Consider the following 26,047-nt stretch of genomic DNA (forward strand, 5'->3'; position numbering starts at 1 on the left):
CCCCAAACAAGAGTGTTTAAAAAAGACAGCGGGGGGGTGGTGGTGGTGGAGGGGGGGATCCAGTCCAGCAGCGACCAGTACCGGAGAGCTCCGTCTCTCTTGGTAACTGTGACGCGGCAGGGTTTTTTTTTTTGCCAGAGAACCTCCCCTCCCTTTCTTTTTTTTCTCCGGCGCTCTTTCTTTCCCTCGTTCGCTCTCCCAAACCACACTCTCTCTGCCTCCGTTAATCCCTCGCTTTCTGATTCGCCCCCACCTCCCCGACACACTAATAATGACTTAGGGCTGCGGGACCGTCGCACCGGGGGCACGTCCTCGCTCATCCCAGCATTAAACAGTCGCTAACTTCACGTCCGATGTGGACTGGACCGGAAAACTTTTTTTTTTTGCAGGCGGCCCTGTCGGACCGAACCGGGCTTCAGCCCCTTCGATGAATTACCTCAACAAACAGTCTATGTACTTAACTTTTTATCGTACACTCATCTGTCTCTATACCTTTCACATGACGTGCAATTCTAATCTGTTCATCCACACGTCCGTCGACGAGTCAATCCATCCTCTAGACAAACATCCTTCTCCACCATCGACATCCCACTGTAATCCCATCATTACTTCGGCCAAGGTTTAGCAAAAATTCTAAAGGTTTTAAGGCGCGTTTTAATCTTTTTTTTCTTTTTTTTTTCCATTTGACTGGGTCCAGATTATGTGTTGGTGGTGTTCCATCTGGATCCAGGAAGGTTTCTAAGGATTTGTCACAGACTCAAATGGCTTTTTCGAGAACTACCAGAAAAAGAAAATACTATTGTTCTTTGTAACAAAATAAACACCCATCCCCTCCTACTTGTTCCCAGCAAGAGGCCGTTAACACAGAGTCTGGTTCTGCTCGAGGTTTCTGCCTTCTGAAAGAAAGTTTTTCCATGTGACTGTCACTCATTGTTGATTCGCTGGGATCTGTAGTTCTTTTCTCCAATATATTCTTACTTAAACTGTCAATTTTCTTTATAACTTGATTATGATTTGACACTTTTAATAAAATTGAATTAAAATTGAATCGATACTAGTCCCATCACTAGCATCAATTCAATGCAATTTTATTTTAGGAGGGAAAAATAAGGAGAAATCTCGAAGATGATGAGAAGAAATGGAAAATTACTTAAGCCTTGTGTTATCTCAGGGTCAAAGTTGTCAAGTGATACCACAAATACATTTGTTTTCAGGCCACCGGGTCACCTTGACCCAGAGACGACACAAGGGTTATAGCTACACTACGTAGGATCTGAATGTTCCTTTCAGGCTCCTTTGAACAATGTAATTGCAGTTGTGAAAATCTTTCCATTTTTTTTTGTATTTAAAACCAGAGAAATTGCTTTTCTTGGGTACATTTGCCATTTTATCTTCCTGGAAACTCAAGAGAGTCTTTTCCGTTCTGCAGCCATTATGGAAAAGTGAGAACTTGAACAGATTACATCTAGAGTTGACACGGTGAAACTGGAGAATACAAACTAAATGTTTTCTTCAATAGTTTTCGCTGAAATCAGATTAAAAACAAGCCAAAGGGTCATATTTGGTTCCCTGGCTTCACTTTAGCCCACATCTTTGGTTGTTATTATAATTATTATTGTATCGGGACTAGCTTGGAAAACACTGTGTGGAAAACAACGTTCAAATCTTGGAAGTCAGAAGAGCCCCTTGGCAGAGGTATGCTCTCTCAGGGTTCTTTTTAAAGAGTTCTTTGTTTTTGTTCAAAAAAAGTGATACATAAGATGTAAAAACCCAAGAATTAAAGTGGAGAAGAACACATTGTCGTACATTATTATGTATTTAAGTCCCTAAATAAGAAAGAAATGACAAAAAATCATTCCTACCATTAGGATGAAAGTTGTGACGTTCAGGCACTTTGAGATGTTTCTTCCTCCCCATCACTTCTCCTAGCAAGTAGTACCATCCTTGAACTTCCTACAGAACACAAACAAGAGTAAAGAAAAGCTGAAGAAAAGCAGATCTCATCATATCTAGTTTTATGATCTTATAAACTTTTCATTTTCCCCTTAAGGAAACAAACATTTCTCATACGCCCACCGCTCGAGTGATTTAGATCAGTCCGGTTGCTCTTGTCTCTGAGCCAGATGGTGAGTGTGTGTGTGAGTGTGTGTAACTACTGTACATGTGTTATATAAAGCTCTGGCAGAGGGCGTTTGATAAGTAATCTGAATGACCAAACATTAACACAATTGCAGGCGGTGTCATTTCACTACAGGACGCACACCATCATCAACCGACATCATATTCTCGTGCGCTCGATAACGTGGACGTTGACAATAATCTCTGTTTTAAAAGCATCTTAACTGAGTGGACAGATTTCTGCAGGCAGTGGGGCAGGCGAGGGAGGATGGGCGGGTATTCAAGAGGAGGAGGAAGGGAAGCCGTACATGTCGTGGCGAGGTTTGCATCATTCCACGTTTCCATGTGACAAAGAGCAGCGAGTTGAGTGGTTAGTCAGCAGACGGGAGATGCAGTCTCGGGGCGGAACAGCGAGTCGTGACAACAACAAAAAAAGGTGAAAACGAGAGACGAGATGCGACAGTCGGGTGAATAAGTGACAACTCAAAGGCTTTCGGGGGAAGGTGTTCAGAATCTTCTTTTCAAATAGAATAGGAAAGACATGGAGACGATATGAAGACAGTAAAATACGAAGTAGAACTTCAGCTATCAGAGGCAATTAAATATTTATTGCTGGAAAAATAAAAGGTTTTCATTGTTCGTGTGATGAAATCAGGTCAAAATTTCCCATGGAAGACAAGTTAACATCTATTTATATAGAAGCAGATTCTATTAACATATATGCATATGTTAATGTTAAGCATATACTGTATATGAATCTACGTTTTTAAGACGGAAAAGACGCCTGATTTTAACCGTTAGCTTTACCAGCAACAACATATATAACTTCAAGCTAAACTAGTTCATTTATGCTTCCATTATTCTGATCATTTTTTGGTTCATGAAACCTAAAATAAAAGGGAAACAAAAAGCATTGATTCACTTTATAATTTACCTTTTTTTTTTTTTTTAATTAAGTAGGATTTTCTTTAAACAAATCAAAACACATCATTTTAAAATGAAAACAACATATTTCTTAATAAACCTTAAATATTTTATTTTATTAACCTAAAATGTGAAATAACAACAAAAAAAAAGTTTAAAAAAGGGAAACTCTGGACAAGTAAATCAATTAAATATGAACTGATAAGAAAATAACACAGTAATTGATTTAAGGGTTTTAATTTCTTCCCTGTGTTCCTCAAAGTTTGAGTTTGAGTGAAGATAACCTGATTTATATGATCCCCGTGAGGCTTATTAGATTCACATGACCTCGTCTTCACCTCTGGATTTGCAGGTGTCGCATGACTTTAGCCAGTGTCCTGAAATATCTGTTGAAAATCAACACATGCGTGTGTTGAAGAGTCTTCTGGTTACGGTCACTGCACTAACCAGTTACCACCGCATAAGTTTGTTGCTGTTGAATAATGTAGAAGTAAAGAGAAAGATTGGATGGATGGATGGATGGATGGATGGATGGATGGATGGATGGATGGATGGATGGATGGATGGATGGATGGATGGATGGATGGATGGATGGATGGATGGACGGACGGACGGACGGACGGACGGACGGACGGACGGACGGACGGACGGACGGACGGACGGACGGACGGACGGATGGATTGATGGGTGTGTGGATGGATGGAATGATGGATGGATTGATGGGTGTGTGGATGGACGGACGGACGGACGGACGGACGGATGGACGGACGGACGGATGGATGGATGGATGGATGGATGGATGGACTGATGGATGGATTGATGGGTGTGTGGATGGACGGACGGACGGACGGACGGACGGATGGATGGATGGATGGACGGCTGGACGGCTGGACGGACGGATGGATGGACTGATGGATGGATTGATGGGTGTGTGGATGGACGGATGGATGGATGGATGGATGGATGGACTGATGGATGGATTGATGGGTGTGTGGATGGACGGATGGATGGATGGATGGATGGATGGACTGATGGATGGATTGATGGGTGTGTGGATGGACGGACGGACGGACGGACGGACGGACGGACGGACGGACGGACGGACGGACGGACGGACGGACGGACGGACGGACGGACGGACGGACGGACGGACGGACGGACGGACGGACGGACGGACGGACGGACGGACGGACGGACGGATGGATGGACGGCTGGACGGACGGATGGATGGACTGATGGATGGATTGATGGGTGTGTGGATGGACGGATGGACGGACGGTCGGATGGATCAACACGTTTGTGTTTATAACTTAATAGCATAATTGTACTGCTGATATTTTACTTTATGATAAGTTTCTTATTATCCCTGACCCCGTGATAACACAAGGGTTCGGGGGTTAATGCTTTCACAAGAAGGATTTTATCTTTGCCAACATAAAGTATGAACAATTAAAAACCAAAAATAATCCTAACATCTCATTAAGACTAGGGGCCAACACTTTTGACGACTTTCAAACTAATTTTATTATAATAGTCTGTAAAATTACTAACATGAATCTACTTTGTTTTTGACCGAACCATCCGATCGACTCGCAAGATTTAAGGCCCGTGAGTTAAACTCATGTGCAGTGGAAGGTTCAAAAGGTTAACAATCTTGAAGCCTCCGTGTGTGTGTTGCCTTCACGGTCAACTATGTGTGAACATTGGTTAAAAGTGGTCAAAAATGACTGAAGTCTGTTTGAGTGTTTGTGGGGGGGTCGGGGGGGGGGTTCTCTCTGGCCCAGAAACGCTGTGCGCTGACACTTGTAACCTCAATGTGTTTCCTCCGAAAACTATTAAGGTCAGTGAAATCCAGTCACGGTGAAGTAAAATGTTGGATTCATGGTCTGGTAGAGGCACGCACAGAGGCTCGCATGAACCCACAGTTCCCGGATTGAAAAGAAAAAAAGAAAAAAAAAAAAGACAGATAACGACAGGGATCTCGGTCGACTCACCTTCTTGGGGTCCATCAGTGAGCGGACGCCGAAGCTGACGCAGCCCACGAGCGCACTCATGCTATAGATGCAAAGAAGAAGAAGAGATGGAGAAATCGATGAGCGATAAGAAATAAAGGTCGTAACTCACCACAAGTCTGTCCTTGATGTACGAAGTGAGGACGTGAATCTATAGTCGCTGACGGAGGGACGGAGATGCAAACAGTTCCCGGAGCGTTTAGATCCGTGTTCTGGATACATGTGTGCATGATGGGGCGCGAGTGGGCGGTAATGTTTAATTATGCATACTGGAGAAAAACAGCTTTCGACAACCTCCCAGCTGGACACACCGCGGGCAGCTGGGAGTTCTGCTCCGAGGGCGAAGTGGCCGTCGACGCAAATCAACGCCAGATATGTTGCTCTTCACGCACCAGAGTCTGTCAGCCAGAGCTTCACCTGCTGATCTTAGTCCTGTGTCCAGAACAAGGTGCGTCTTTCTAGAGAGATGGATGAAGGGACGGACTGACGGATGGATGGGTGGTTGGATGGATGGATGGATTGACAGATTGACGGATGGATGGATTGAAGGATGAATTTACGGATGGATGGATGAATTGACTGATGGACGGATGGATGGATGGATGGATGGATGGATGGATGGATGGATGGATGGATGGATGGATGGATGGATGGATGGATGGATGGATGGATGGATGGATGGATGGATGGATGGATGGATGGATGGATGGATGGATGGATGGATGGATGGATGGATGGATGGATGGATGGATGGATGGATGGATGGATGGATGGATGGATGGATGGATGGATGGATGGATGGATGGATGGATGGATGGATGGATGGATGGATGGATGGATGGATGGATGGATGGATGGATGGATGGATGGATGGATGGATGGATGGATGGATGGATGGATGGATGGATGGATGGATGGATGGATGGATGGATGGATGGATGATGGATGGATGGATGGATGGATGGATGGATGGATGGATGGATGGATGGATGGATGGATGGATGGATGGATGGATGGATGGATGGATGGATGGATGGATGGATGGATGGATTGACGGATGGATTGACTGATGGACGGATGGATTGACGGATGGATTGACTGATGGACGGATGGATTGACGGATGGATGGATGGATGGATGGATTGAAGGATGAATTGATGGATGGATGGATGGATTGACGTATGGACGGATGGATTGACGGATGGATGGATGGATGGATGGATTGAAGGATGAATTGATGGATGGATGGATGGATGGATTGACGTATGGACGGATGGATTGACGTATGGACGGATGGATTGACGGATTGATGGATGGATTGACGTATGGGTGGATGGATTGACGGATGGGCAGGTGGATGGATGGACTAACAGACAGGAAAGAGGATGGATGGATGGATGGATGGACGGACGGACGGAACCATCAGATAATGATATATAATATATATAAATAACAATAACAAATACTGCTTTCTTGTGTTCACTCTCTGCAACACTGTCCTCACTAGAATCTCTCACTAAACACTGAAATCCTCTAACAGCTTTTTTTACTCCCTCACTGCTGGAAACTGTGTCCGACATTTAAACGCTGCTGTCGAGTACAACATATACTCGTGAGCACCGATGAAACATGAATATTCTCCCTCATGTGTGCGTGAATCTGGCAGAGTGAACGCGTTACTCTCGCCTCTCTGGGTCTACAGACTTGCAGGGTCGTCGCTACGATGACATCTGGTCCAGTGAGTCATCGCTTCTTTTTTTTCTTCTTCTCCACCAGGAGTCAAATGAACCGCGACGATAAAATACTGACATTGTTCTAATAACCAAGAGAGGATCTTGAAAGAGTGTAAAGAAGAGTCAAGAGCGGCGTGAACGATACCAGGAGGGATTATTAGGATGAGGACTTTTGGGACGGTTTCTAGGGCACAGATTAAAAAGATTTAGTGTTGCTCAGTGAGAAAGATTTTTTCCAGGCAGGGAAATTGTATAGAACGTTAAAATAAAAAATAAAATCACAAATAAAAATGTCTTAAGATGTTTCTTGAAGGAGTCAGTAGATCATCAAACACAGAGATCATTCCAAAGCTTAGGAGCAACAGTCTGGAAGGATTTCTCTCCTCTGGACCTGAACCGTGTTCAGGAACCATCATTAGATTCTGATCCACAGACCTCAGAGCCCGAGCTGGGCTGTAAGTCTGGATCAGAATCTACTGATGGAAGGTCTGACCATGAATAGATCTGAAAGTAAGAACCAGAATTTTAAAGTTGATCCTGAAAGAAACTGGAAGCCAGTGAAGAGTTTTAAGGATCGGGAGAAATGTGAGTTCTTCTACTAGAGCGGCTCAGAATTCTTGCTGTAAAGTTTTGTATTAACTGCAGGCGATACAGATCCTTCTTGTTTAGACACGAAAATAAACTGTTACAATAGTTTAAATGAAAAGATACTCATGGATTATAAACTCCAGATCATGTTATGAAAAACATTTTCTTAGATTTTTCTCAGTTGACGGAAACAGTTTCTGCAGTGTTGAACTAGAGACACAGTTCCTCCTTAAAACAAAGGTAAACTTAGGTAACTTAAGTTCACCCCTGATTAACTGATCCTCTTAGTGATGCACCTGGGAATGTGAAGTTATTTAAGTAATTCAATTATGTATAAAGACATGATTTCATTTCTGGCTCCAGAATTTAGCTGGAAGTGAATAAGTCGAGACCTTGTGTGGAGACTGAGGTGGTTTTTGACAGAAAACTAGGACAGAGTCATAGAGACGTAAGCAGCAGAATTATCACCACGATACACATTGAACCAGAGGCCCGGAAACAAATGTGTTTGTGGTATCCCTTGTGTTATCTCAGGGTCGAGGTGACCCGGAGGCCTGGAAACAAATGTGTTTGTGGTATCCCTTGTGTTATCTAAGGGTCAAGGTGACCCAGAGGCCCGGAAACAAATGTGTTTGTGGTATCTCTTGTGTTATCTCAGGGTCAAGGTGACCCGGAGGCCCCAAAACAAATGTGTTTGTGGTATCTCTTGTGTTATCTCAGGGTCAAGGTGACCCGGAGGCCCCAAAACAAATGTGTTTGTGGTATCTCTTGTGTTATCTCAGGGTCAAGGTGACCCGGAGGCCCGGAAACAAATGTGTTTGTGGTATCCCTTGTGTCATCTCAGGGTCAAGGTGACCCGGAGGCCCGGAAACAAATGTGTTTGTGGTATCCCTATAATTTCTATATTGAAAAATTATTTGTTTTTTAATTAATAATTTAATTCAATTAGTTCTAAACTGAAAGGTTTCATTTGTTTGTATTAAATAAATAGATTAAATCATTTCTATATTTAAAAATGTCAATTGCCTTTTATTTAATCATTGAATTAAATAATTTATATATTGAAATGTTACATTTTTTTTAATTTTATAATGTAATTAAATAATTTATATATTGAAATGTTACATTTTTTTAAATTTTATAATGTAATTAAATAATTTATATATTGGAATCTTTAATGTGTTCTTTCATTTTAGAACAGATTTAAATCATTTATATATTGAAATGGTGAATTTGTTTCTATCTAATAATGTCATTAAATCATTTATATATTAAAATGTTAAATTCTTTTTTAATTTTTAAGGAAATTCAATCAAGTATATACATAAACAAAATTGTTTGTTTTTTAATTGACTTTAAAATGTGAATATTTTATAATATTAATAACACATAATTTAATAGTCTCATTAAAATAAAATAAAAATCTAATTTCTAAATTTATATTTCTGTATTCATAGCCTTTTAAATGAAATATAAAATGTTGGTATAACAGTTTGTTTTATGTGGTTTGGTTGAAGGTATCATTGTAGCTCGGTACTCTTTTGGTATTGTCAGGTTCACTCAAGATGTAAAGAAAACCATTATATATTTGCAGTTTACGTTACATTTTAACAGATTTTAACTCAACAGATACCTGGTGTTGGAGCTTGAGTTCCACATGGTGAAGAGAAGTCTTTTCTCGAGGTCTGCGTCGCTGACGTCACTGAAAGAAACCACCGACGAAGATATGGAGTCAACAGATATGGAATGAAACCAGTGTGTCGTTGCATTATATATGTGAGAGAAAACTCTTACAAGCAAAAGGTTTGTAAGAAGATTGGATTCCTGCACCGAGGAACCTGCTGAGTCTTGGGCCGATCCCTCGGGTCGCTGCCTGGGAACAAGCCAACCTAAGAACAAATGGGTCACTAAATAATTCTGGAGATACATTTCAAATCTCAGCGTGTGCCACGATCAATGGAAATTGAGTTTTCTTGATTGAACCACAAATATGTTTTTTTTCTATGTGCTTCTTCAAAAAAAAGTTTTACTTTGAGAACTTTATTTAACTTGGTAAAGAAACTTTTAAAATACATTTAAGGAACAAACCTTTACGTAGGAGTCACATGGATCCTTCCCGTCGACACAAATATCTTTGGCTTCCAGCACTGCAGGAGAAAAAAAAATGTCAAAAATACACATTAAATTAACTAAAGGTGTCTCAAATCGGGCTCTAGGTGCACTGCTTCACAGTACACTGTAAGACAGTGCACTAACTTGCGCAGTGCTCAAATTTCGGCAGTTCTGTCCATTTGAGTGTGCCGATTTAGTGCTAATTGTGCAATACATTTTCACACTACTAATTGGGATGCACTTGTGCACTCAAAATACTAAGTGTAAGTGCATACTACACTTTTACCACTACACTGATATTTACCGGCCGTTGAATCCCTATCGTCGACACTTGAGAGCACATTTCGCTGATCAAAACAAGTAAATAAGTTGTGTTTCATTATGTCATTAATGTTGTTGTGTTGTTTTGCGGTGAAATTTAGTGATTTCTGGAGACATTTACGTCGGTATCTGCTTCGAAGACACGCCGTCCGTGATGTAGCTTTTGTTCAGCGGCATCTACGTCACTAAGATGGCGGCTGTTAAGGGTGGAAAGTGTCCATCAATTCATTCCCAAATTTCTGGCCAATTTAGTGCTGATTGCACACTAAATTGGGAAGCACTTGTGCACTCAAAATACTAAGTGTAAGTGCAGAAGTGTGTATCTAACTACTTTGTCAAAAACTCTAACTGTTGTGTTAGAATTTGTGACTCTTAACTGTCATAGAGTACACTACATTTTCGCACACTGCTCAGTGAGAACACTCTTGTGTACTCAAAATATTGAGTGTAAGTGCAGAGGTTTGAGACCATGTCTCGTCCTTTGTCTTGTGCCAGAGTATTTGTGTTCTGCACCTCCAGCCTTTGTCCCAGACCACGACTACGTCAAGTTTCCAAGTTTGTATTTCTGTTTCTTGATCCTCTTTCTGTTCCTGTAAAGTGAAGCTTAAGTTATAGTCCTTTTGTTGCTTTTTTAATAGTTTTTCTGAAAGCATTAAACTTAGAAATACCTACACATTTAAAAACGATAAAGTGCAAGACATAAGACAAACCTGCAGTTATTACAAAACTCTGCAGCGAGAATTCTGAGCCGCTCTAGTAGAAGAACTCACATTTCCCCAATTTTTAAAACTCTTCACTGGCTGCCAGTTTCTTTCAGGGTCAGTTTAAAAATTCTGGTGATTTTTCTTGTAAAGTTTTTATTTCCAGAGTGCCTCGTCTGTTCATTTTTGTCTTAGTTTTGAAGGTCTTTTGCCCATGTCTGTTTTGTGATTGCTTTCTCTGTTACAAGCCTCGCAGTTTAGTGATTGTGATTCACTTGCTTGACTTGCATTAAATCTGCGTCGTGTCTTCAGCCTCAGACTGACGGTTACTTCGTCTGTTAACTTCTTTGCACCTCTTTGACATCAATGACAAATCAATGACATTAAGTATTATGTTTTAAAACTAAACGTGACACATTATAACAAACCAATGTGTCACGTCAATACAAAAAGAAACACAAAGGAAAAAATGGATTCTATGGGTGTTTTTATCTCAGTTTACATTATTTGATTAGACTGTTGTCTGCACTTGTTTTACTTGCTTAAGGTATATTCAACACTTTTAGTTGTGTGTTGTTATTGTCCTTTAAAGGTTGTTTAAGTTTTTTGCCGGGTAGATACGTTGAAGTTTTTATTAAATAGGTTTCTGTTATCAATGATAATATTTTAAAAGTGACTTTTCTGTTTAAATTTAATTGTTCATGATCAATAAAATAGACCAAAAACTGAATCGTGCAATCAGTATTGGGCACAGAAATGATGAACGGTGAACCCCTGATTGTTTTTGTTTATTTAATGTATTGTTACTATTTGTCTGAATTTATTACTCAGTGTCCAACTTGGAAAAACAAGTAGCAAGTTACTTTGAAAGTAATAAGTAAGTTGAAGTAACTGCGTTACTTTTCCTAGTAACTAGTTACTTTGAAAGTAACAAGTAACTTGAAGTAACCAAGCCACTTATCCCAGTAACTAGTTACTTTGAAAGTAACAAGTGACTTGAAGTAACTAGTTATTCTTCCTAGTAACTAGTTACTTTGAAAGTAACAAGTAACTTGAAGTAACCAAGCCACTTATCCCAGTAACTAGGTACTTTGAAAGCAACAAGTGACTTGAAGTAACTAGTTATTCTTCCTAGTAACTAGTTACTTTGAAAGTAACAAGTTACTAAGTTACTTTTCCTCGTAAATAAGTTACCTTTCCTAGTAACTAGTTACTTTGAAAGTTACAAGTAACTTAAAGTAACTAAGTTAGTCTTCCTGGTAATAAGTTACTTGTTAAGTAACAAGTAACTTGAAGTAACTACATTACCTTTCCTAGTAACTAGTTATTTTGAAATTAACTAGTAATTAAGTTAATTTTCCTTGTAACTAGTTACTTTTAAAGGTAACAATTAACTTGAAGTAACCAAGACACTTTTCCTAGTAACTAGTTACTTTTAAAGTAACAAGTAACTTGAAGTAACCAAGACACTTTTCCTAGTAACTAGTTGCCTTGAAAGTAATGAGTAATTATTAAAAAATAATAACTAGTAATGTAACTAAGTTTCTGTTTTCAAGTAACTTACCCAACACTGTTAGCATATGTATTGTCCAGGAGAAAACATTTTAAAGCCAGACTCAAGACCTTGGCAAGATCCCAAATAACTAAAGAGAGATGATATTGAATATTTATATTCTCATGACAACAATAACATCACCGTTAACCAAATGTCGCTCCATGTTACGAGTCAACAGCAGTCGAGCCTCCAAACACTTTAATCTCGCCGCAGGTTGAGTTGTCGTTGAGTAATTGGCTCGAGTTGACCTGCTTCCCCGTGATCTCCACATGTTTCCCTAAATGTAAAAGCGTGAGCTGATGTCCGGATGACTAATGAGTCAAGTTAGGGTAACAATGGACACTGGGAGGCTGCAGGCCTGCATGTCAGCAACACAATGCTTCACTGAGGGGGAAGGAACACGCGTCTATGCGTGAGGCGTCCGGAGACAGAGGGTTTTAAAACTGGATCTCTTGACAAAAATAAAGTCTTCAATGACCTCAACTATCTTCTTGTTATTCTTATGTTTTTATGGACGTTCTTTCTCTTGAATATGATCACACAGGTGGTATTTCTTGCGGCCCAGAATCAAAGGAGATACATTTTCAAACGTGTAAAGATGCAAGTGTTTAGGACGTTTAAAAAGAGTCGGATATAAAGAGTTTGAGGATCTAACGGAGAAAGTTAAAGCCTCAAAGAATGAAAGGAAAACATCCAGGTCAAAAACTATTTATTTGAATCCTCAACATGTAGTGTTTATTAAATGCCACACAACCAGTAGCTATAAAATTAACTGGGAAATAATTAAAGGGGATGAATTCACACTCCTTTTATTTAATTTTTGTTGTATAATACAATTACTACTGTATTAAAGATGTTTTCTTTATTTAAAAAAACAGGATTTTCTCCAACGTCATATTAGCCTGTGACTGTTGACATGTCAAGACACTATTCCATCATGTTTACTCAAAAATAAAGCAAAACAAAGCAGTGAAAAAGATTGAGACGGGGGGGAAATTTAATCTGTAGACCATTCCTTGAAAATAATGTCAACATTAAACCGGTTAATAAATACACAAATTGTATCGTTGTTGTTTTCACGTAACTTTTTGAAAGTCACAGTACTTCCAAAAGTACTTTGAAAGGAATTGAACTCAGACCAAAGGCGAGAAATGACTGTGACTTTTGCTTGAATGTGTTTCAGCACCGCAAAGGTGCTAGTACCGGTAGATAAGATTTAAGAAAAGATTTCCCTTTATTAGTCCCACAAGGGGACATTTTTTACATTTTTAATAATTTATTATTTGTCCTAATCACTATCAACAGTTGCAGGGATGTACATTCTTTTATATTTGAAGTACTTTAGATTTTAGTATTTTGGGGGTATTTTGATTTTATGCTTCTTTTTTTGGTATTTTTAAAAGGGGGTTGGATGTTTGAGATCATCGTTAGTAAAATGACCAATCCTTCAAAACCTTTCCGGATCCAGATAGTAGCCCATAACAACACCAAAGTCACATGTCTAGAGAGCCATAATGAACATTCAAAATATTATCCCGGAACCAGAAGCTTTATTGCAAGTCATGTCAGAGAAAAACATGAATTTAGTAAAAAAACTAAACTTTTTTTGTGGTGAATTGGAACCCGAGGCAGCCATCTGCGGCGCCACAACGGGTCAGGTTATCGTTCATAATGTGTCACGTTATTTTACCAACAGTCAGACGGACAAACACAAGCAGCCACACAAGCTCCTTGGGGGAGGTATTGAATAAAATGTACAACGACTGTATGATGACCCAATATTTGCTTTTCAGATGGCGTTTCTGTAATTTCCTGTGTGCAGAAATTGAAACACAAAACAATTATTTACCCGAGTTTTAGAGAAAGGATGAAACGAGGACGACTTTGGTTGCTAAGCAACCACTTTAAAAAGCACAAAATTTGTTAGATTAAGGCTCTCAGTTGCTTTTCCACCAGCCTTTATAAACATTAAATGACTAGTCTGGCTTTAATAGTTTACTAGAACCTGGTAAAGGGGACTAAGAGGTAATTTCTAAGCAAGAAATATTTGAATTAAAGAGTCATTTTAAATGTGTACTCACCACTGATGCACAGTACTTCATGTCTTAAGATGATTGACAGCTTCAATTGACCTGCAAGAGGAGGATCATTTTAAAACGAGCACTTGAGTTTATTGCTCAATCTTTCACTTGAACACAGTATTCATCAAATTTTGGTAGTATTGTCCGGGACTTTGACCTCAGAATAAAATATAAAACAGCATTTTTTAAAACTTTAAAATGTCCTTTGTACATTTTATTATATTTATTTTACCTCTTATTATAGTAGTTTACTCTTTTTTTTGTCATGTTATATGTGTAGAGAAACTGTTTTAAAAAGTATTGTGTAGTACTTTTATGTGATATGTACACGTTTGCTTTACCAGTTTAATATCTTTATTTAAATAAAATGACTATAATATAAATAATACACAAGGAAACAACAATTTTAGATATTATTCTTTCTTATTTATTTTTAATTATTTATAATTAAAAATAAGCCCAAGTTTCTCATTTCACGGCATAATGACATTTACTTAAACTCTTAGATACAAAATTTGATAGTGTTTTTTCTAGTTTGTTTTTGTAACGTCATGGTTTTACTAAATTATTAGAGAGATTTTATATATATATTATATATTTACGTTAGATTAGGTTTACTGTGAAGTTATCTATATACTGACTTGAAAGCTCGATCTATTAAATGTCTTAGTGTCTATTAAAACAACATTTTAATATTTAACTTAAAAGGCGAACAATTTAAAAAATATTGAATTCAAAAACATGAATGTTTAATGACTTGCATCAGAAAATTACTATGAAGAATTTATTCATTTTAAAAAATTACGTTTTTACTTATAAAATGATTTAAAAGATAATAATTCAACCTCTTTACAATATTTGTATAATCATTCAATTCTATTTTTCAATAAAAAAACAACTTGACCTTTAAAAAAAATACATTTTTTAATTAAATTAATAAAATAACAAAATAACGAAAAAAACATTGTAATAAAAAAATAAAAAAGTTTATTATATTATGGCATAATGACATGTACTTAAACTCTTAAATACAAAATTGAATCGTTTTTTTTATAGTTTGTTTTTCTAACGTCATGGTTTTAGTAAATGATTAGATACATTTCAAGTATTATTATTATTAGGTTGACTGTGATGTTATCAAGAATATACTGACTTGAAATGTCTATGACAGTGTTTGGTTGAATCACAGAGGAGAACTTACATTATGAACCTTCACTAGTGGTGATATGGTCTGCTTTGGTCAATGTAGCAAAATAAATAACATCATTTTGCTCATCATTCGTCTAAATAATTGTCATGTCTCTTCTTCCTGATATTAAAATCCTTCTTCTTCTGCCGAGTGCTTCTGAACGACCTCCGCTGACCTTGGTTTTGTAGCGATCTTAATGAATCCTGCTCAGACCGAGCACAGTTTGCTCCGACAGCCTCGTTTTGCAATAACTGGCGATCGGGAGCATGAGTACAGAGGATGTTTGTCGTTCCCACACTGAACTTGGCATGACTCGGTCTCGCTGACTGCACTGGGAATGCTGGTACATCTGAGAGGTTCACCTATGGAGGCCCATGTGAAGCTGCTGAGAATAGATGGACAACAACACGGGTCCAGAAAACCAGATGGACACTGGTTTAGTTAAATGGTTATAATGTCAAATAAATCATGAGAAACAAATACTTGAAGTTTTACATCAATTTAAAAGTTGGGTTTATCATATGGGAGTATATCAATGCCTTCCGAATATTTAATATATATTAATATAAAATGTTTTTAGAATTGAATTATTTACTTTTTAATTCATTTAATTCAATAATTTGTATATTGAAATGTTGCGTTTGTTTGGTTATTTCAATAACTCTAATAAAAAGTACATATATATTCGATTGAAATTAATTATTTAAAAAATATAGAATTTAAAACATTATTGTTTAATTACTTGAATCTCTGTAAATAATTTATTAATTTTACGTTTTTGTATAATATAAATTATAATTCAATATATATAATAATTCATATATTTATAATCATTCAATTCTATTATTCAATGAAAAACGAATTTGGCCTTTAAAAATAAAAATAAAATTGAATTAAATTACTTCAAAAATTATTAAATGCTTAAAAAAAAAAACACAAAACATTTTAATTAATAATAAATACAAATTTGAATGTTAAATTCAACCATTCAATATATAGAATCAGAAAACATTTAATGTCAGGAATTTGTTGTGGTGGCATTACAGAATATACAAGTAAAATTATTATACGAATGTAACAAAAAGAGATTCATAAAATAAAACACAATAAATTAAAATAAAATGAGACACATTACCATAAATTTAATATAAATAATGTATAATTAATAATAAAACATACAATAAACGCATTTTATTTGATTAAACAATATTAATGTTCCAGAACTTTTATAAAAAGTAAGTAATGGTTATTTCTAAAGTGGTTCGTAAAAACTCATTTCAAGCTTCGCTCTTACTGTTCTCTCACCAAAATAGAACGATATAATATTTAAGAAAATGAATAAATCACAAGCAATTAAAAGTGAATAACGCATCTGTTTCCATCAGAACCATATCCATCACACACTCAACCGTAGACACAGTTCCATCACACTCCATGACATTTGTGGAACACGTCTATGACACAGTTTGAAGAACACACTCTCTCTCACACACACACACACACACACACACACACACACACACACACACACACACACACACACACACACACACACACCCTAGTTTTTATGTTTCCATTTCAACAAACCACAGGCCCAGTCGCTCGGCAAAAATTGCACCTTCAGCTGCGGTGCTGATGTGAAATGCAAGATTCATGGTTTAAAATGCCAGAGAGGTAGAAGGTCAGAATAGGCCTCCGTACAAGAGGTACGTGACGAAAAAATACTTTTAAATAATACAAATATTAGCTGTACTTAAAGGTTACCATACTGGTGTATCGGCATTCAAACACTAATGTATCCGTTATTAACCCTTTGTCGACGAGGCCTGACTTTAAAATGCACATTTAAAATAACTGATGATAGTAAATCTGATCTTGAAAATGTCAATATTAATACTAACAATAAACCCCAGTGTTTTGCAGGGCACTAGGAAACCCTAAACAAAAGCTACATAGACTTCTTAGTACAATAACTTCTGACTGGTCGGTGTGATTCATATTATTGACGCAGCTGCAGTGATGAGTTCCTTGAGAGGGAGTGAGACGTACAGATCAGTATTGTTTATTCAATTAGAAAAATCACTGAATGGTCATTTTATTTGAGAAACAATTGCTATTTTGATAGTGTTGTTTGGTTCTTTTAAAAGTCAATCGTACAAGCGGCTAAAATATTTTACCCGGTTTTTGGAAATTGTTTCTTTTCATTATTTGAGGTTCAATTTATCTTAAAGAGAAACTCATGTAAAAAAAACAAACAACAACTTCTGACTCAAAAGATTTCCTCTCCAAGATGCAGCAAGTCCCTCATCATGACCATGTTTTAAACTTATTACTTTATAAAGTTCTCCCTCCGTCTGAAATCTGGGCGAACGAGAGGTTACGAGAGCGGAGTCCATTATGACGTAATAATGGCTTCACTCCTCCTCCAGCCAGCTGTAATCACGCCCTCTTTGTTTATACAACGAGTCCGTTGGAGGGGGAGACTTCCGTGATTGATGACACGCTTCTTGACCAATCACAGCAGAGTGGGCGTGGTTATGGTCAACAAGATTTCATCTCCAGAAAAACAAAGTGTTTTCAGTGTGCAGGGCTTAAGATAATTTTCTAATGTCAATATATCAATGAAAATAGAGTTTTGTACAAACAGACAAATATTGATGATACAATAGAGTCCAACATCTATTTAAGAAACACTTAAATAAACACATTATTTAAACTTTAATTATCTCTGTAATTAAATTCCAGTTTTACCCCTAATGTTGACATCCATCCTCCGAGTCCCTTATCTTATCTTAAACCCTGGCCTCTTTATAAGTCATATCAACATGAACATTCATCCATTTGATTTTTCAGTCGGGCCACATAAAATGACTCGGCGGGCCAGATTTGGCCCCCAGACCACAATGACCATGACACCATTTAAACGTGTAAAAACTTCAATTCAAAGTTCAATCTCAGGTTGTGTCTTGTATCTTAGGTAACATTTCACTTTAGCATTCACGCACCAGCTCGTAAGAACACAAACACAAACTCACAACGGAAAAAAACAATGTCATCCGTGAATTATTCACATCGTTCGTTTCATTTTCACGGCATCGCTCGCGTCGTAAGTAAAGCACACGGTTTGAAAAGCTAAGCCTCCCGTCTGGCAGAAGTGTTTCCTGTCAGCGTGAGGACGGATCCGCTCGCAGAGACGACGAGAGGACGCCGGAAAAATGATATTCACATTCACCGCGAAGACGACTTCCCCCTTTTCGAAGACTCATGAGTCGACTCGCACGGATCCCGAAGGACTCGCCCGTCACGAACACCGTGTTATCACGGGTTCGACTCGGAAAACATTAAAGTTACCGACAGAGAAGGTAAAGCCATGTGACGGGACAGGAAGTGAGACCATTATTTACTGATAGCTTCAAAATAAAATATAGTAGATTCTCACTTTAACGTAACAATTGATATCAGGTGAAGCGTGTGTTTGGCATTTTGACACCAATGCTGTGTCTCAAATCGCATACTTCTCTTAGTATACTAGAAGTTAGTATGCATCAGTTTAGTGTACATACTAACTAGTACGCAAATTCTCAACAGATAGTATGTCTCAAATCAAACTCTGCTGCTACACACTAACCGGAAATTACGCTTCTTCTTCTACTTCTATTTAACGATGTTTCAACCAGCTGTTTGAACGCTATCGCCACCTGCTGGCAGCACGTTTTGCAAGTTTGGAAAAAGAAATAAAGAAATAATATGAGAATCGAAATAATCGCGAGATATTTAAGCTGGTATCAGCAGGGAAGACGTGTCGTCCTTCTACTGTTAGCTGAAAATGCATGTAAGTATATGAATATATATGCATTTATATATGACGTAACTTCCGTTTAAAACGTCACTAAGATGGAGCCGTTTAGGGTCGTAAGTGTCCGAACCATACTCAGTTTTGTGGGCGTTTTAGTGACAATTTAATTGAGACGTACTTACGCACTAAAAACACTAACTTTGAGTACGCTAGTATGCGATTAGAGACACAGAACAAGACTGTTGACTTCCCACAGCGACAACTTCCTACTTCCCACATTCACAGGCTTGTCCGACACAATTCCCTTCATTCTGCGCGTCTTGTTAGCTGCTTATTGGTCACATTTGCATGTGAAAACATTCGCTCAACCGTCGCCCTATGTAGCCACGAATCAAAGGATATGACTGGCCTTAAGTCGGAGGCTATTCAAGGTGGAAAAAAACTGGGTTCAATTTAAAAGAGAAGAGCTGAAGCAGAACAATGTAGATCAGGGGTTTCCTCTTAACTAAGACGGCCTTTTTAATGACGTCCTTTTCTTTAACTTCTTCTTGTTTCCTCATAAGAGTCGCACAAATGAATCGGATGTGAGGCTCAAGCCTTTGGTTCTCGTCTGCTGACGCAATCACGATCCGGTTTGAGTGGGAGTCAGCCAACCACTAGGGGGCAGCCACCAGGTTCATACTTCGTTAAATTGCCCGAGATAAGAAACTAGAATCAGAGTGATGTGTCAGTACACGATCCAGGACATCTTCGCGGTCAGAAAACATATTGTTTGCCATGTTTTTATAGCAAACTGATTCAGAAACAAAGTAGCGTATAATAGTGTCAGTGCACGATCTGGGAAATCATTAGCGATCCATTTGTTTGCATGTTTTAACAACATCATTTTATTCATAGAGCCGAGAATTTATTGTCTCTTCGAGTCTCCAAACATCAATTTGATGAAAGATAAATAGTAAAACGATTAATTGAGTCTGTGTACGTTTAAGTTTTGTCTTCTAGCTGTTTTCTTTTGTTTGTTTTTCTACTGAACTGACATGAAAACCATCCATGGAACGTCTTAATCGTGATTTTGATTTTAACCACTTCATGGTATAAATATGCTTCCCTCTTTATCTTTGATAAAAATCATTGCTTGCTCGAACAGTCACTACGTTATCGGTTATATGAATAAAGTTGTGTATTTTAAATGCAACGTACATGCACAAATGTATCGCTGATTTCCCAGATCGTGTTCTACGCTTCATTTTTGACCGAAGCAGGTTGTCGTAAAAGAAGGCTTGAACTATGCTATTGCACACGCATTCACGGATCGTACAGATTTCCCGGATCGTGTACCGACATTTTGCTCCATGTTCCATGTTTTTACGGCAACCAGAGGATCTTGTCAAATCTGTCAATTTAAACCTAAAAGGTGGGGAAAAATACAGACAAGATTTATGCTTTAACACTAGAAGTGACATTAAATTACCAGCTTCATAAATAAAGTTGTGATTTTAAAAGAAACGGACATGCGAAAAAGGATCTGATTGTTGTCGAAATCCATAAAAGAAATGGCGAATCGAGGCAAAGTGAATTAATTCAATGAATTAATGAAAAGTATAAATAAATGAAAAACATTAGAAGAAGAAATTTGGAGCAAGTTGCACTTTTTTGATGTTATTCAGTTAATAATTATAGTATTTCATATTATAAAGTTGTATTTTTATTTATTCAAGTGTTATTTAAAATGTTGCATCTTGCATTTAAAACTGCCAAATCCATGATAACTATATCAGTTGAAATAATCCTGATTCTAATTTTAGGTATTAAAGCATCCACTGAATTATTTATAATTATGCGTTTGGTTTTACACCCTTTTTAATGGAATTTAATCTAAATATGAATCTGTCAAATTTCCAGTCATCTCTCTCACTAGTTGTTACCTGAAGTTGTAATAATCCCTCATAAATGTGTTATTTAATAAACCACATATTAGTATTAAACATCAGTATTGTTACACATCGATAAAATAAAATGTTTTTATGTCACGACAGAAATGATGGAAATTGTAAGGAAACACTGGAGTAACAAGGCACGCTCTCCATAAATGATTCAGTGACACCAGATACACAACATCACACAACACGACACAACACAGAGTAACAGTGGAAATCAAGTTTGTAACATTCTGCAGAAATATAATGATGTTAATTGAGGTTCAAGTTCCAGCCCTTGAGCATAATTTATCAGGTTTAACTCAAGTTAAACTACAACATAAAGTAAAATGAAGCGACTCTGCTATCAACTTTTTTTGAAAAAAGAAGAAGAAATCTCACCGAAGGTCGTGACGAGCAGAGGCGACGTCTCTAGAGAATCTCCCGCTGGTGTCCGGAGGTGAACTCGGAGACGGGACATATTGGACGCAGCATTCTAGCTGTTGATGGAGACGAGAGAAGAAGAAGAAGAAACTTGATGCTCGTCCGTGAGTGGCTGCAAACTACGTTGAAAGTGACGTCGACTTTACTGTATGAAGGAGCATCAAAGTTAAACAACTAACTAAGAACCAAAAATACAATTTTTACATAAGATATTTTTTGGACTTTTTATTGGCCACAATAAAGATGTTGTCAAGGCGATGAGAGTTGATATGGTGACCTATAAACTTTTTTACATTTAAGACTTTAGACTTTCTTTATCGTCATTCCACAGAAGAACACAGCAGTGGAAACTGGCAACGAAATTTCGTTGCTTGGCAACCGTTTAAAAAACACAGCATAGGGTGATTGTGTAAATATAAATATTAATAAGTTGTAAATAGTGCAATATAATATAAACAGAATAAATAAATGTTTTAAATATTGCATATAATGAATGTATATAAAAGCATAAATATAAATAAGTAAAAAATAGTGCAATATATCTATGTAAATAGAACAAATAAAATATTTTATTTAATATTAATATTTTAAATAGTGCAAGATAAGGAATATAGCTTATCAATGTAAACAAATGATACACTTCTATTGCTGATCATTCTTCTATTCTAAAGTATTTTATAAAAACAAAACATCAGAACGTGAATCTAAAAAGATATATATAATTGCACTGCATAAAGAAAAATGTAAGGTGTGTTCGTGTGTCAAAATATATAAAACAAATATGAGTAAAAAAGCATAAAATGGACATAAACAATGGTTTATTATAGGTGGGGTATATTATCCAAATGTTGTGTGGAAGCTGAAGAAGTCACATCACTATTCGGAGAAAAACTTTGAATAGATAAAAGAAATTCTAACGCAAAATTTCACCATTTGATCTTTTTTTCTGAGGCATGACTTTCATTGATTATGATGTAAAAAATAAAATGAAATAATACATTTACAGAAAATGTAATTTGTAATCCATTAAAATACATATTTTGTGTCTTCAAGTTATTTTAATACAATAAAAAATATATTTGTTTTATGGACTAAACAAGCCGTTCAATAGTGTCTTTTTATACTAACACAGGACATTAATTTTTCAATCTCCGAACCAAAGTTTGGCGACTTTTAAATCAAACTAAACGCACAAAAGAAATGGAAGGATATGAAGAATATCTAATTAAAAATTCTGATGGTTATGGAATAAGAGACTAACAATGAGATGTCAGACATTTACTACACGTTATGCACGTTTGTAAAAAAAACAACAAAAAAAAACAGCTAAAATTAACCTAAACAACCACTCATTTATTTCCCCTTGAAGCTTATGTTGCTAATAAAACACAACTTTGTATTTATTATTTTAGATTAGATTAGACTTTATTGATCCCACAGCAAATTCACGTTTTCAGTAAAACAAAAACATTCAACAGGCACAAAAACAGAGACAGAACACTAAAGAAAAACAGACATGAGAGAAGAGTGAAAGTAAGAATAACATCAACTACATACGTCACTGAAACACTGACTACCAATACTATAATTAAAGTAGTATGAAGCTTACAGTGAAAAAGTACATTTTGAAAGAATTATTGCACAAGAATGGATTTATAAAATTTTACAAAACTATACATACATATTGCGATACATTTCCATTTTTTTATTCCCGATATTGTATCGATATTAATTAGTACGTATGTATATCAAAGAAAAACAACGAATACGTTTTTTTTTTTACCTTTAAAATAAGGCTTTATTTAATTCAAAGACAATCACTTAATGTTTTATTTTACTATTAATACTCAAATATTCACAGCATGGATTCATTTTTATGCTGCAATTAAACCTCCAGCCACTAGTTGGCAACATTCGCCATTTCCTCTGTTACCAATGTGACAACAAAACAAGCGAAATGGCAGCATTGAGTGAAAAAGAAATGATTCACCATTTGGACTAATTTTGTCTTTCAAACAAAGTTAAAGAATTAAACACTGACAGATACTGGATATTGAATGTTGCTTTTACGTTTGGTTATTGATAGTATTTGCTCATTTCTTTGTTGTAAAAGCCAGAAAAAGTGTTGAAACTTTAAAATAAACAATATATTGTTGTTCCTATAACAACCCAATATATTGTATCGTCACACATGTATCGTGATACGCATCGTATCGATAGATTCTTGCCGATACACAGCCCTACTATATATCCTCTTTAAATCTGCAGTTATTTTTGTTTTATTTATTAATTTCTGTTGTTTTTGTCTTTCTTTCTCTTAAGTGGCATGTGTACAATTGTGTAGCAGAACATACTTGTCTGCCTTATAATAAACAGTAAACATAGTATGAGTTTGTGGTGTTTTCTTTGGGGTTTTTTTAGCCGCACAATGAAAATTGAAGCGTCTACTTCCCTAAACACATGAGGTTGTTGTAAATACTCTGATTCATATCTGACCTGGATAAACAAATACTGACTCATAGAAAACACTTGTCTTTGATATTTATAAAGAAAAAAAAAAGGAATTCTGTTTAAAAGAAAAGCAGTTTTGAAATGTCGACGGTGAAGAGGATTACTGATGAGGTCAAGCGTTTGTCGGGAAAAACCTCCGCGACGATACAATACGAGCGTTTCCTACTATTGTGCGAGGGTTAAACGCTCGTGCAGACAAAGAAAGAAAAAAGCATTTTGTGTCCATAAGGATGTTTATAACAACACGTGAATCATTCAATGGTGTCCAGATGTTTGCGGGAGCCATTGAACACAAGTGATATTCAGCTTTTAATACCGGGATTAAGTCACCAGCGACTGAGTAGTGTTGTGATTGAATGTCGCTAATCCAGATTATTCCACAGCATGATTCAACACACCTCCGGGTTCAAATGTGGAAAATAATAAAAGAGGGGGGGGGGGGGCACAAGAAGACTCGACCCAACGGCATTGTACGAGTAACCGGCAGATGAACCTGGCATGTTTAAATATGGGAGCATGTGGTTAATCCTGATTGCCCAAATGCCACGACCAATGAAAAACGCGCCCAAGAGCAAACTACGTTTCAAAGGAGGTCAACCAGAGGACAAGTCTGGCGTGTCTACGACCCAAAATTGTTTCGGGTGAAAGAGAGGGAAGAAAAAAAAAAGGACAAACACGACAGCACGACAAGAGAAACTGTTGTAACTGAATGAATATTCAGTCCAGAAGAAAGTCTAGATCTATGAGGTTATTATGGCGAAAGAAAAAAAAATCAAGGAGGCATTATTTTCGTTCTTTTGAAGATAATGTTTGGAAAATGAGAAGAATTTGTTTGGATAAAAATTCGTAATTAATCTCTGTATTATTCAGAAACATAAACCCTTTTATACAAACAGTTTGTCTGCTTTTATTATTTAAATGTGCTTTATTTACACTATAGTGACGTGTTGGATGCTGAGCAGGGGTCACACAGAGGTCAGATTAAACCACAGCTTTGAGGATGGATCGTCGATCAAGAGAGTAAAAGAAACCGTTTCACTTAAAGCCTTCAATAGACTTTGTTCCTCAGGAGTTTTGTATTAACTGCAGGGGAGACAGATCCTTCTTGTTTAGACATGAAAATAAACTGTTACAATAGTCTAAACAAGAAGAGACGATATATAAGAAATAAATTATGTTTGACATCATTTTCCCAAGTTTAGAGATTGTTCTCAGTTGAAGAGATTGAACAGTTTTTGATCAGAGAAATCCCTTGAAAGTTAAGACATCTTAACGGATACTTATTCAGTATTTTTACTCATCTGTGGTCTTTTAGCTTGTTGTTTGATTAAAAAAAAAATGTCTGTCATATGGCTGTTTTAAATAATGAAAGTTTGAGTTTTGAAAAGTACTTGAACTGAGGAGGGGGGCTAAAGATGTAAATAAATCATTATTAAGTTAATCTTAAAAGTTAAAGTCAAAGCAGAGCAGATTTAATGAAGATGATGGAGGAGATTTAACCAAATATGTTGCTGGAAAATCAGAGGTTTTCAGTAAGAAAATATGAAAATTAAAATATGTCCTATTTTGAGATTCACAACATTTCATTGTAAATTATGGGGTGTGCAGAGGGGGACAGAACACGACCATTGTAATTCAAATAGTACAAATTTCAATAAATAATTAAATAAATACGACTTTCATTATTTTATCTATTTATTTAATTGTTGTTTTATGTGATTAATACCCGGTAAATACTGAGTAATTCAGCTAGTAAATATACATAAGAAGTGAAGCGAAAGATAGCTACTTTATTGAGTAAATGAAAACTGAGAAATAACAGATTGAATTTGTCTACGGAGATAAATAAAATATCTAGCCATAAATCTATCGATCTATCTATCTGAAATGCGATAGCGTCCTCTACTGGATGGATTTAAAACTACAAACTTTGTGTAACTTGTTAAATATTTCAATATTTACAGAAAGGCATTGCGGTTACTAAAAAAAAGGAAATTGACCCATAATTATGGATTATTATAAAATGAGTATAATTATTAATAATTA

At 36.7% G+C, this 26,047-nt stretch overlaps 1 protein-coding gene across 1 annotated transcript in view; it reads right to left on the reverse strand.

Moving 5' to 3' along the window:
- rgs3a (regulator of G protein signaling 3a) overlaps nucleotides 1–21,542 on the reverse strand; it is a 197,069-nt gene extending 175,527 nt beyond the window's left edge. Inside the window, exons 1-7 of the mRNA XM_087790739.1 lie at nucleotides 21,449–21,542; nucleotides 14,146–14,196; nucleotides 9,464–9,522; nucleotides 9,170–9,264; nucleotides 9,009–9,077; nucleotides 5,037–5,097; nucleotides 1,863–1,953 (exon numbers count right to left, since the gene is read on the reverse strand). Of these exons, the coding sequence (XP_087646865.1) occupies nucleotides 1,863–1,953; nucleotides 5,037–5,097; nucleotides 9,009–9,077; nucleotides 9,170–9,264; nucleotides 9,464–9,522; nucleotides 14,146–14,196; nucleotides 21,449–21,527 (505 nt within the window). The 5' untranslated portion in view covers nucleotides 21,528–21,542. The remainder of the gene's footprint in view (nucleotides 1–1,862; nucleotides 1,954–5,036; nucleotides 5,098–9,008; nucleotides 9,078–9,169; nucleotides 9,265–9,463; nucleotides 9,523–14,145; nucleotides 14,197–21,448) is intronic.
- Nucleotides 21,543–26,047: the final 4,505 nt, after the last annotated feature.

This window comes from Callionymus lyra, chromosome 5 (genome assembly GCF_982586985.1).
Source record: "Callionymus lyra chromosome 5, fCalLyr1.hap1.1, whole genome shotgun sequence".
Lineage (NCBI taxonomy): Eukaryota > Metazoa > Chordata > Actinopteri > Syngnathiformes > Callionymidae > Callionymus > Callionymus lyra.